The sequence below is a fragment of the Varanus komodoensis genome, unplaced genomic scaffold (genome assembly GCF_004798865.1).
Source record: "Varanus komodoensis strain SLA01 unplaced genomic scaffold, ASM479886v1 scaffold19, whole genome shotgun sequence".
Lineage (NCBI taxonomy): Eukaryota > Metazoa > Chordata > Lepidosauria > Squamata > Varanidae > Varanus > Varanus komodoensis.
In genome coordinates this window covers 11,674,163-11,686,097 of record NW_025335550.1, presented here as the reverse complement: position 1 = coordinate 11,686,097, position 11,935 = coordinate 11,674,163, and the positions used below count along the sequence as shown (strand labels likewise).

The 11,935-nt window shown below is 66.2% G+C and overlaps 1 protein-coding gene across 1 annotated transcript in view; it reads right to left on the bottom strand.

Annotated features, from left to right (window-relative positions):
- The window catches only part of CDH15 (cadherin 15), a 10,704-nt gene extending 3,767 nt beyond the window's left edge, over positions 1-6,937 (bottom strand). The window contains exons 1-7 of the mRNA XM_044428092.1: positions 6,881-6,937; positions 3,846-4,001; positions 3,034-3,189; positions 2,743-2,887; positions 2,413-2,573; positions 1,982-2,110; positions 1,373-1,558 (exon numbers count right to left, since the gene is read on the bottom strand). Coding sequence (XP_044284027.1) covers positions 1,373-1,558; positions 1,982-2,110; positions 2,413-2,573; positions 2,743-2,887; positions 3,034-3,189; positions 3,846-4,001; positions 6,881-6,937 — 990 coding nt within the window. The remainder of the gene's footprint in view (positions 1-1,372; positions 1,559-1,981; positions 2,111-2,412; positions 2,574-2,742; positions 2,888-3,033; positions 3,190-3,845; positions 4,002-6,880) is intronic.
- Between the last annotated feature and the right edge of the window lie 4,998 nt (positions 6,938-11,935).

Sequence of the window (11,935 nt, the reverse complement as noted above, 5' to 3'; positions counted from 1 at the left end):
GCACAGAAACCCCCCAAAATTCAGCACTTTATAAACCCACCTTTTGGCATGGCTCCTGCACGGGCAGAATAGGGTTAGGGTGGACCCCCAGCTAGGGTTAGGGTTGGGAAAACCAGCATTCCCCCGGACCTTCTGAGGGGTGGGAAGTGTTGGGGAGGGGCAGAAAGAATAAGAGGGGCACAGAAACCCCCCGAAATTCAGCACTTTATAAACCCACCTTTTGGCATGGCTCCTGCATGGGCAGAGAAGGGCTAGGGAGGCCCCCCAGGTAGGGTTAGGGTTGGGAAAATCAGCGTTCCCCTGGACCTTCTGAGGGGTGGGACGTGTTGTGGAGGGGCAGAAAGAATGAGAGGGGCAGAGAAACGCCCCAAAATTCAGCATTTCAGAAACCCGCCTTTTGGCATGGCTCCTGCATGGGCAGAGAAGGGCTAGGGAGGCCCCCCAGGTAGGGTTAGGGTTGGGAAAACCTGCGTTCCTCCGGACCTTCTGAGGGGTGGGACGTGTTGGGGAGGGGCAGAAAGAATAAGAGGGGCACAGAAACCCCCCGAAATTCAGCACTTTATAAACCCAGCTTTTGGCATGGCTCCTGCATGGGCAGAGGAGGGCTAGGGTGGCCCCCCAGCTAGGGTTAGGGTTGGGAAAATCAGCGTTCCCCTGGACCTTCTGAGGGGTGGGACGTGTTGTGGAGGGGCAGAAAGAATGAGAGGGGCAGAGAAACGCCCCAAATTTCAGCATTTCAGAAACCCGCCTTTTGGCATGGCTCCTGCATGGGCAGAGAAGGGCTAGGGAGGCCCCCCAGGTAGGGTTAGGGTTGGGAAAACCAGCATTCCTCCGGTCCTTCTGCGGGGTGGGACGTGTTGTGGAGGGGCAGAAAGAATGAGAGGGGCACAGAAACCCCCCGAAATTCAGCATTTTATAAATCCACCTTTTGGCATGTCTCCTGCATGGGCAGAGAAGGGCTAGGGAGGCCCCCCAGGTAGGTTAGGGTTGGGAAAACCAGTGTTACCCCGGACCTTCTGAGGGGTGGGACGTGTTGTGGAGGGGCAGAAAGAATGAGGGGGGCAGAGCAACCCCTGGAGTGACGGTGCATTTTCCAGCCCTATATTTTCTGCCGCCTATTCCCGTAGCCTCAGGGCGGCTTGGTCGGATCTTCGCCCCTGCAGGGGGGCCCTCAGAGCCACCTTGCCCAGGAGCTGCTCCGCCGTCCAGGGTGTCCCTTCTATCAGCATTTTGCCTCCTCTGTGTGTTTGGCCCCGGCTTCAGCCCTCCGCCGTGGCCTCTGGTGCCGGGATGGAGCGAGGGACTCTGTGCATGCTCAGCAACTCCAGTTGTCCCAAGGACGAGCAAGTTCACTGAGCAGGCCCAGGCTTACCTTCACCACGGAGATGACACCGCCGTTGGTGAGGGGGTCCGTGCGAATGGCAAACGCCCCCTCGGGGTCGCCCTCCAGGATGGTGAACTTGGCCAGCCAGTTGGGGGACCCGGGCAGGTCCCTGTCTTGGACCGCGATGCTTCCGAGGACTGCACCGTGTTCATTCTCGGGGGCTTCCATGGAGAACTGGGGGAGGGATTGGGGGCGTGAAAGGGGGGCATCCGGGAAGGGCACCCGGCCCCATGGTGGGGGAGGGCTCCCTTGTATGGCAGGTCTGCCACGCATGGTCCAGTCCTCCGCCCTGCTCCCCTCTGAGTGGGGAGGGGGCCTTCTGGAGGTATGGGGAGTGGGGGGGCCTCATGGGCCGCCCTGCCCTCCCTGGCGGAGCCGAGAACAAGCTGTGAATGTGAATCAAAGGCTTGCTGGGGGAAGCCTGCTATCGGCCTGACTTCGGGTGGCCGGCACTGATTCCGCCCTCCGGATCATCTCTGGTTCCAGAGCGAGACCAGAGCCCGGGGGGGGCACACTCCCCTGACCTGCGAGTGGCGCAGAGCAACTCCCTCGCTGCCAGAACGTCCCGCCAGCTGCCCTCCCCCCGGCCGGCCGCACCTCTTTCTCTGTGAACTCGGGTGGGTTGTCATTGATGTCGTCGACGAGGATGACTGCGGTGGCCGTGGTGGCCAGTCCTCCCCCGGACATGTCTGCCACCTGCAGCGTCAGGTTGTAAACGCCCACCACCTGTGCAGGGAGCGCGGGGCGATGAGTGCGGGGAGGGGCCCTGCTCTCCCCGCCCCCAGGAAGATCTGGCAGGGCGGCATCGGGGCGGTCGGGGGTGCGAGACCCCGCGGGCTGGCCAAGGTAGCCGTCGCTGGCCGCCTGCCGACCCCGTCGCAGCTCCGTGGCTCTGAGGGCGTGCGGGAATTTCCCGCTCACGGCGGAGGGAGCGTCGCTGAAGTCCTGCCCGGTTCCTGCAGGGTCAAAGGGCCGCCCTGCTCTGCAGCCCCTCCGGAGGCCGGCAGCGCCCGGGGGGAGGCGCCTACCTCCCGGTCGAACTCCGCCTGGGCGGTCCGGACCTCCCCGGTCAGCTCGTCGATCGCGAAGGCGGCTCCCGACTCCGGCCCCAGGATGGAGTAGCGCAGCACCGCATTGTCCGTCTCGGGGTCGTCGGCGTCCGTGGCCTCCGCCTTCATCACGTAGGTACCTGGGGGCACGGGAGGCACCTCTGAGCGGGACAGGCCCTTTCCTGGTGGGGAGGACGGGAGCGCCCTCAAACGCATCGCCCTGCCTTCCCGGCCTGAGCTTCCTGGCAGGACCTGGCCCAGCCGAGCAGGACCGGCACGTGTGCGCTCGCGCGTCCTCGCGGCACCCACCTGGCGCGGCGCCCTCCACCACGTGCCCCGTGAAGACGGCCTGCCGGAAGAGCGGCCGGTTGTCGTTCTGGTCCATGACCACAATCTCCAGGTCCGTGGGGTCCTCCAGGGTCGTGCCCCCCAGGTCCAGCGCGAAGGCCTTCAGCTGGGGCAAAGCAGAAAGATTGGGGCCTGGGAGGGGCCGGCGGCGGGCCCCACGTCCCCCCTCGGTCCCGTGCACGTGGGGCGGCGTGTGCGTGCCAGAGGAGTGGGGCGGCTCTGGCCTGGAGCGAGCCACGGGGCTTCCCGTACCCGAAAGCGCTCGTGCTTCTCCCGGTCGAGCATCGTGTTGAGGTAGACCTTCCCGGTGAGCTTGTCGATGGAGAAGACGTCCTTGGGCTCCTCGTCCACGCCGGGGCCCCTGATGCTGTAGATCACGCCCCCCGGGCGCTCCTGGTCGGATTTGATCTGCAGAGGGAAGCGGGCGCTGCGGTGTGGGAAGGAGCCGGGCGGGGGGAGGTGGACTCGGGACCTGCTTCCCGGCAGGCGGCGCCCCGTGCATTTCAGCCAGATCTGGGGTGCAGAGCCGCAGCTGAGCAGCTCAAAGGGCCCTGCTCAGGGCCAGTGGGGCCCTCGGCCTTCCCGGGGCCCCCGACCCCACCCCTCCCCAACCACCAGCCGTGGGTGTTTTCCCAGCTTGTGCCCATCCCGTGAGGCTGAGCTGCGGCCCCAAGAGCTTGAAGCAAAACCAGGCTGGGCGCTTGTATGTTCAGCCCTGCCGCGACCTCCTCCTCTGGGGTCGAGTCTTTCCAAATGGGGGCCGGGGGCTCCAGGCCCTCCTGGTTCTGCTGGCCGCGCGCAGCCAGCTGCAGCCGCTGTCTTGACCGAGCAGCTGGAAAAAGTGCTGCGGGGGCACACGGCAGGCGGACACCTTTGCGGGAAAGAGAGCCAGTGGCTCTCCCCAGGACTCCTGTGCCGGGACCGTTTCTGGCATAAATCGGTAGTGGATCAGGTGCACAGACAGAACTCGGGGCTGATCCTGCAGCGTCTGAGAGAGGCGCAGGAAGGCGAGTCCCGTCGTTCCTGCCTGGATGGCTCCCGGCACTGCCCGAGCCGCACCTTACCTGCACCAGGAAGTGCGGAATCCGCTTCTGGTTCTCCGACACGCTGATCGGGGGGATCACCCAGGCCCGCTTCACCCTTCCCGGGCCGTGCTGCTGCTGCCCCAGGCGCAGCACCGGGGGGTGGCCGGGGACCTCCTCTCGGGAGCAAGAGGCTTCCTGCGGGGGAGAGAAGCCCTGAGAGGCCAGCAGCGGGACCGGGGCTCAGGGCAACGCCGGCTCCAGCGCCGCCCTGCTGCCAGGACCGGAGTCCTGCAGGTTTGCGTAAGGCCTGAAAGGCCATCCAGGCTGCCTCTTGCCATTCAGAGCCGGCTTGCGTTCCCAGCAGAAGACCTCCTTCCGCCCCCAAGGCCCATCGGGGCAGATGGAGCCTGCTGGCCAGAAAGGGAAGGCCGTCATGGGGAGGAGGCGCGGCCGCTGCCCAGCTCCCTCTCCTCTCCTGCCTCCTCCTCCTCCCGCCAACAGCTGCATGGCGATGAATGCCGGGCTCTTTCACACGGGCCGGGACGCCAGCCCTGCTCTTGGCATGGTGCAGACTGCGCGGCCGACCCAAGGGAGCTGGCGGCCACTTCCTGCGTTGCCTGTGAAATCCGGTTTAGTTCTCTTTTTAGCAAACCTGACCCGCCTGCTCCTTTCCCACGTTGCCACGATCCTCGCCGGGAGTGCCCTGCTGCTGAAAAGAGGCCCCCTGGCATCTGGCCCCACTGGTCAGGCAGGGCGGTCCCCCTGCGGCCCCGGAAAGGGTCGGAGCACACGGCCGGTGCCGGCCCTTCCTTTCGATGCGGCCGTGTGGCGAAGGCGCTCGAGGCAGGCCGCGGAAGGGGCGGCCCGGGAGCTCCCCGTGGAGCGCGGTGTCAATGCTGAGATGCACACGCTGCGGCCTGGGACAAGGCGGGGCCTGCCACGGGCTTCCAGGCGCCTGGGAGCGGAGGCGCGAAGCCCCAAAGGGGGCTGCCCCGGTGCCAGGCGGGCCCAAGCGGAACACGCCTCACGTGGGGCCGTGCCAAGAAGTCTGCCTCTGGTGACCGTCCGCCAGCCTCGCCGGCCGCCACGCATCCTCGCCTCCACCGGAGCAGCTGCGCCGTCCAGCGGACAGCCCCTGGCAAGGCCCAGTGCGGCGGGCAGCCTCTAGTGCGCATGCGCACTGCAGCGGTGCTCGAGGGGCGTGGGGAGGGGTCACTGCCGCTGAGCCCTCCCCACGACCCTGCCCCGATCCAAGCCCGGGCACAAGGGCTGGGCAGGCCCGATCCAGAGGCTCGCTCCTTTGTCCAAGCGAGGCTTTAGCCCCGGTGCCGCTGCCCCCTCCCCTCCGCTCCCCCTGCCCTGAAATGCGACCCGCCCCCGCCCGGATTCCGCCACAGCAGGTGGCCGTGCGGGGAGGCGCATGCCACGGTGCCCCGCACGGGGAAGAATGCCGCACCCCGTCCCACACGCGCCGTAAGGGGATCCCTCCCCGTCTTGCCTGGCCGAGCCAGGAGGCCCCTTCAGGGGGATACCGTGTGGGGCTGGGGCTGGGGCGGCACCTGTGGGGCCTGCTTCATCCCAGTCCCCACGGCTCATTCTCCTTAAACTGCACCTGGGCTGGCAGTGCTGCGGACGTGGGGTGCCCCGAGGCAGGGGGCCCCCAGCCGGCCTCGGCCGCAGCAGAGCTGGAGGGTGGGAATTGGGAAGGCCCCTCAGATACGGGATGGGGAGAGGCTGGGGGGGCCGTGGGGGGGCCGCGCGGCTCTGCCTCCCCCTGCCCTCGGGAGCCCTCCGGCAGAGCGGAGCCAATGCGGGCCACATGGCAAGCAGGGCTGCGGCCGAGGCTCCACCGGGTGGGCGTCTTCGTCTGCGCTCGCAGCTGCCCGGCTCGGTCATTCATGCTTTCCTCTTGACGCAGGATGCAGCTGCCAGAAGGCGTGGGGGGGGCAGTTCCTCCCCCCTCGACCGGCCGTGAGGCTGTGCTCTCTCTGCCAGGCCCTCTGGCAGAAAAGATTCTGGTGAGGGAAAAGAGCTCCTGGGCATCTCGAGTGCAGCGTCGAGGGTCCTTCTGCAGAGCTGCTGCTGCCCTCCTGCTCTTTGGGTCAGTGGGGGAGCAGGGACAGCAGCCGGGGCTCCGGGTGTCCCTCGGGGCAGCGGGTCTCAGATCCAGCCGCGAGGCGCAAGAGGAGGAGCGCGAGCAGGGCCCCTTGGGGAGTCGGGGCCCCACCCCTCGGCTCGGAGCAAAGCATGGCGAGCGGGCGAGGAGAGGGGCGACGGGGCGCTTCCCTCGCCTGTTGTGGCCCCCAGCTCTCGGCCAGAGGTGGCTGCGAGGGGCAGCGGGACACTCCGGCCGGCCCCAGAGACCCTGAGGGGCAGAGGCCCAGCTGATCCCTGGCCGCTGGACTCGTCTGGAGCGGGTCTCTGGCGAGCAGGCGGGCCGGACTTGGCCGGCTGCACCAGGCCATCCGTTGCTCCTGGGAAAACACCCCCCCCGCCCCGCTCGCTGCGAAGGCGGCAGCCACGCTCAGGGAACAAAGGGCCTGGGGGGCGGGTGCCTGTGTCCCTGCTAGCAAACGAGTGCCGGGGCTAAACCCCTGTGAACCCGCCTTCTGCCACCACACCCCGCTGCTTTCCATCCCATAATTCAACACTGCCTCACAGCAAGCACAGGACCGGCAGGATTCGTTCCCAGACACCTCCCACTGGCTGCCTGGCGCCCCCGATCCGGAGCACCAGTGCAAGGCAGACGGGGGGACCCCTCCCCCCTTTTTCTAGGTGAAAGAGAAGCACTTTGTGAGTGCGCAGGGCCGTTGCACACGTTGGGCCCCACTTCTGAGGTCGGGGCAGGGTGACTCGGCTCCACACACGCCGGGGCAGAGGGGCAGGCAAAGGGCCTGGGGAGAGGTCTGCAAACGAAGCCGGCCCGGGAAGGGGGCCCCGCAGGGAATTCCTCTGGGATCGGTCCCTGGTGCCCCTCAGAGGGACGGCGATTCCCCCCACCCCGAGGGGTCCCGCCCCTTCCCAGCGCCCTCCACCCCACGCCAAGCCTCGGCCGCTGGCCCCTCTGCGCTTACCTGGGCGGCCAGGGTGGCCAGCAGGGCAGCGGCGAGCGGGAGCAGGGTCCCCGTCATGGCGAGGCCCCGGGAGCGCAGAGCGGCAGCTCCTCCGTCCTTCTCCCGCGGAGGCGGAGCGGCTCTGCCCGGACTCGGCTAGAGTGACTTCGGCTGGGCTCTTGACAGACAGCACACGTGTTGCCCGGCCCGGGCCTGGGAGAGGCGCCTGGCCGCGGGGGGCTGGGCGGGCGGGCGGCCGGAGCAGCAGCGCCTGCCAGCCCCCTCCAGGCTGCCCACGACCCCGGCGAACGCAGGCCTACGCGTGGGGTCCGGGGCGGCCCCCGTGCCCCACGGCGCGGCATCTGGCTGGGGCGGGGGCCGAGCCGGGGCTGCGAAAGGGCTTCACATACCGCAGGAGCCTCTACCCGTTTGGGGAACTCTGCTTCCTGAGCTGAAGGGCAGCCCCTCAGCACCTTCCCCGGCCCCCCAAGTAGGGTGGTGACAAGGGGGAGGGGCAGCCCAAGTGTGCCTAAACCCAGAGCCAGCCCCAGCTAATCTGTGCGCTGCAAGGAATTCGGGCCAGCGCCCAGGTGCCACCCCGTTTGGTCACGGGGCGGCGCAGGCACCTGAGGACACGGAGATCCAGCCTGAATCCGGCTTTCCCACACTCGTCGGGCTTCTTTCCCACTCTCCGCCTGGGCAGGAAGTGACCCGAGCCAAGCGCAAGAGCACAACTGCTCGGGAGCATGCGTGGGCCCCTTCGTTGCGCAAAGCACACGCAGCCCCTGATTCTTTGGGTGAGTCACGTGTGGAGAAGCCGAGCGCCACCTGAGCGGCCACTTGGACACCTTTCCTGTCGGACATGGAGGCCGATGCTGAGCACGTGGTGGCCGTGGGGCAGAGGGGGAAGGGGAGGAGGCGGGCCGAGCCGGGGGACGCCCGCACCCGAGCCGGGTCCTCACACCTCCCTTCCCCAGATCTCTTGCTGGACCAGCGGTGACCCCGGAGCCAGCTGGGGAAAGCTCCGAAGCGACCCTTCTCTCTTCCTCCGTGGCTTTGGCGTCCTGCGCGCTCAATACTGGTCGCGTGCGTGTTCTACTCTGAGTAGGGAAACCTACTGCTCTAAATAGGCAGGCTGGGTCAGGAATCCTGCTGCGATGATGCGTCTTCTGCCCAACCCTGGGCAGGCCCAGTGCCGCGGTCCGGCCAGAGAATCGGGGCCTCCGGGCAGAGCGTGGCAGGGTGGGGAGAGCGTGCGAGGCCTTGGGTCCGGGCTTCCAGTGCCTGAGGGGCTGGTGGAGCGGGCCTCGCACTCCCGCCCGCAGCCCGCGGTCTGTCGGCTGCAGATGCTTCGGAGCAGCTGCTGGGCTAATTCCAGGCATTCCCCGTGCCTGGCAGGGGGCTCCCGCATCTCGCTTTGCACATTTTCCGGGTTACAGCCTGGAGTCGGCCTGGATCGAATTGGCGTTGTTAGCGCTTGGGGCGTGCAGGAGACTCGCACAACGCTTGGCCGATGCGACACCGGCCCTGCTTGGTGGTGCCCAGGTCCGTTCTTGGGAATCTCCAGGTGGGAAGGAAAACGGGCCGTGAGAAACTCCAGGGAGCCGGGCAAAACCCACACCCCAAGGACTCCTTCCCCCGGCTGCTTGCTCCACCTCTCCGCCACAATTCACAAACCAACCCTAAACCATGGGCTGTCTTTGTGGCTTGTTAGCGCAGCAACACAGTAACCTGTGGTTCAAAGGCAACCCACCCTTAACCCCTGAGCGTGGTTTCTTGCATTCTCAGAACTAGTCGGGTTCACATGGTGGGATGCGCCCTGGTAGTTTTTCGCTGTGTTTGGCCTGGTGCATTGCCCGAATCCCACCGTGGGAGTCCAGGGCAGTGTGCTTGGTTTTCAGAAACCACGAACAGAAACGGCAACCTGTCCTAGGATGTCTTGGTTCTCCATGGCTTTTTGGCCCGTCTGTACCCAGAATACGCAATTCACTGCAGTCCCAGGGTGGTTCTAGCGCTGGAGAGCTGCTGGGCAGGAGTGGCCCGTTGCCCTCCTGCCGAGTGGCCAGCCGGAGCGCTCCTCCCGAGCCATCCCTGCTCAGCCGGCCCGGAAGAGCCTCCAGGCAGGAGCAGGTGAGCAAGCGGAGGCCTGGAAAGCTCTGAGCAGCGCTGAGCTAACGGGAAGGCGGGGAAGGGCCCTGGCGCAGCCGCACGGGCACATGCGAAGTCGAGGAGGGCCCAGTCCTGAAGCCAACCGACGCTCTGCAAAGCTGGAGCCGAGCCGAGCCGAGCCATCCGGGGAATGCGGCTCTGGGAAAGGAATTTCACAGCTGTGGGCTGCCTGGGCGTGCCGTGCCCGGACCGGGCTCCCCCCACCCGCAGGCCTCCTCTTGTCTGGCTGGGACAGCTGGGCTCCCGAGGAGTGCAGACGCCCCCCCACCCCTGCTTCTTGGCTCGCAGGCGGTCTGCCCTGTCTTTGGCACCCCCGTGTGGGACGCAAAAGCCCTGGGGGGTTGCCGCCAGCGCAGGGCTACGTGGGCAAGGGTCCGAGTCAAGAAAAAGCAGCCGTGGGGGTCCCGCGGCGTCGCTTGGCCTTTGCTCCCCTCCCTGCAAGTGCTTCCCAGCGTCTTCTGCCCAGTTCGTGCCCAGAAGGGGGTTCTCCCCCACCGCCAGGATCCGGGCTGCTCTGGCCGGATCAGGCCCAGGGCCTGCAGCAGCGCACTGGGAGTCCTGTGGGGAGAGCTCTGCCGTGCAGTTTGGCGCTTGCCACCCGCCGGCGTCGTGCCGGACCTCTGCCGTGTCGCTGCGGTGGGTCCTGCCCCCCATTGGAAGCCCCTCGCTGCACCGGGAGCCGGCCGAGCACGTCCCGCCCGAGGGCCACCCAGAGCCGGTGAGCGAAATCGCCAGGCCTCCGGATCCCCGTGACAAAGGAGGCTCAGTGACTTTCAGGCTGGAAAAATGCGAAGGAGAGCCCCCCGCGATGGGGGGCGGGCAGGTGGGCGGGGGCTGTTCAGCGCAGTGCCCTCTGGTGGGTGGCAGGGGGACCTCAAGGGCCGCCAAAGGGAGCCGAGCCCCGCTCCTCTCCGCCCGCCTTCCTCTCCAGCGCGGCCCCAGCCCAGTCTCCTGGCCCAGACTTTGCTCCGGGGGGGCCCTTTCAGGGGCAGGAGCTCTGGCTCCGGTTAGGGCAGCCTTGCCCAGCCTTGTGCCCCCGGGCAGCATGCTGGGAGTTGTGGCCCAACCCATCGTGGGGCTGGGGAAGCCTGGTTTGGGGGCATCACCCCTTTCAATGAGGGGTGCTTTGCAGGGCATATGAGCACAGGCCCTTGCCCCATGCTATGATTTTACATGGGCAAAGCAAGGGGAGGGAGGGGGGACCAGGTAAGCAACATGAAGCCTTTGCAGCTGATGGTTGTAAATGTATATTGTTTATTTATTTGCAGGTCCAGAGACCTGCAATATATTGAACAGGGTAAAAATCCCCAATAAGCTTTTTAAAATGAAGATGCTCCAAAGTCAGTCTTGTACTTTTGCTAGGTTTGCGCAGGTCTTCCATAATCCAGGTCTGTAGAGCAAGTCCTCCTGCAAGAGACCGCGCCTGGCGCGCTGTTGCTTTCCTCACGGATCTTCAGGGCTGCTCCAGCCCTGACTTTAGCTGGCCGCCTCGATTCCTAGGACAGCTGCCAGTGCCGCTGAGCCATGTTTCCCCCAAACACGCAGCAGGGCTGGCCTGACCACAAGCCCCCCTTCCCCAGGGCCCGGAGGCTTTGCTGGAGGTGCTCTTGAGGAAGGAGGCCATGGGGCTTTTGGGGGGCTGCACCTTCCCTGTGGAGCTTGCTCCCAGTCAAAATGTGCAGGTGCCCCGTGCCCCTGGAAGCGGGGAGCCCATTAAAGACCTATTTCCTTGTGCCGGCTTTTGGAGTCGCGCAGACCCTGCCTTCCTTGTTTGCTTGATACTCTTGTTGGATTGATTTTATTCCAAGATATTCCTGCCACCTTAGAAGTGTGTTTTCAATGTTCACTATATGATGCATTATGTTTTTGCCTCCCAAGCTTCTTTCTGAGCAAGAGTGAATTGCGAAAGACATAAAATAATCGCAGCACCTGAATACCCGTGTGGGGCCAGTCATGTTGGCTCTGGGACTCTGCCTTCACCAGGTCTAGCCTCTTGAGCATGCCACCTGCCCTGAAGGCCTGCTTTCCTCCCGCAGTGGGAACAGGCTGGGGGCGTCTTTCTCTCCCCAGTGGTGGGAAGGTGCTCCCTGCAGAGTCCAGAGCTGGAGACCCATTTGGTGCTTCAGCGCAGGAGAAGGACGAGACGGGTCTCGCGGGAGGCATAAATCCAGAGGCCCCTCTGACGAGGCCGGAGAATGACCTCCCCTCTCTGCGTGCCACGAGGGCAGGTGCGTGGCCATCACGCCCGGCCGGCTGGAGTGGCCAAGCCAGTTCTGCCAGGGCCACGGGGGGGGGGGGGGGCCCGCCCCTGCCGGGGCACAGGGGGGGGGGGGACCGAGTGTCGGGCGGCTTGGGGCCTGGGCCGAAGCAGCGCGTGACAGTTCAAGGCCGGCGGGCGCTGTGGCTGTCACATCCGGTGCCGTCAAGCCGCTCCCTGGCCTGCGCCGGCCAGCTAGTGGCGATGCCGTCTTGTCAGCCTGCATATGCCTGTCACTCCTGATCCAGAGCGGCCCCCTCAGCGGGAGGCCCCGGGGGGGATGTCTCTGCCAGACCTCCCTCCCCACACGAGGGGCTTTCGGAGTCCTCTGAGCCGGGAAGAAGCCCACCGAGGAGAGCGCAGCTGCTCAGGCCAGGCAGACGCGTCCCCCCTCCCCTGGCTGGGCTGGAGCCTTCGGCCTTGTTTTGGCCACGCTTTTTGGGGGAGGAGGAGGAGGAGGAAACCTCGACCTCATTTTGGAAAGGGGGCTTGGGCTACAGAAAGCCTCCCCCCCCCGGTGCCGTAGGTCCGTCTTGGGTTCAACGCGGCTGCTGGTGCCGAGGTCTCAGAGGAAGGGAAAGTATGTTAAGGGACACCCTTGGCCTGGATGCTGGGCGGTGACCTGCCGGTCCTTCTCCATGCGGGCTCTG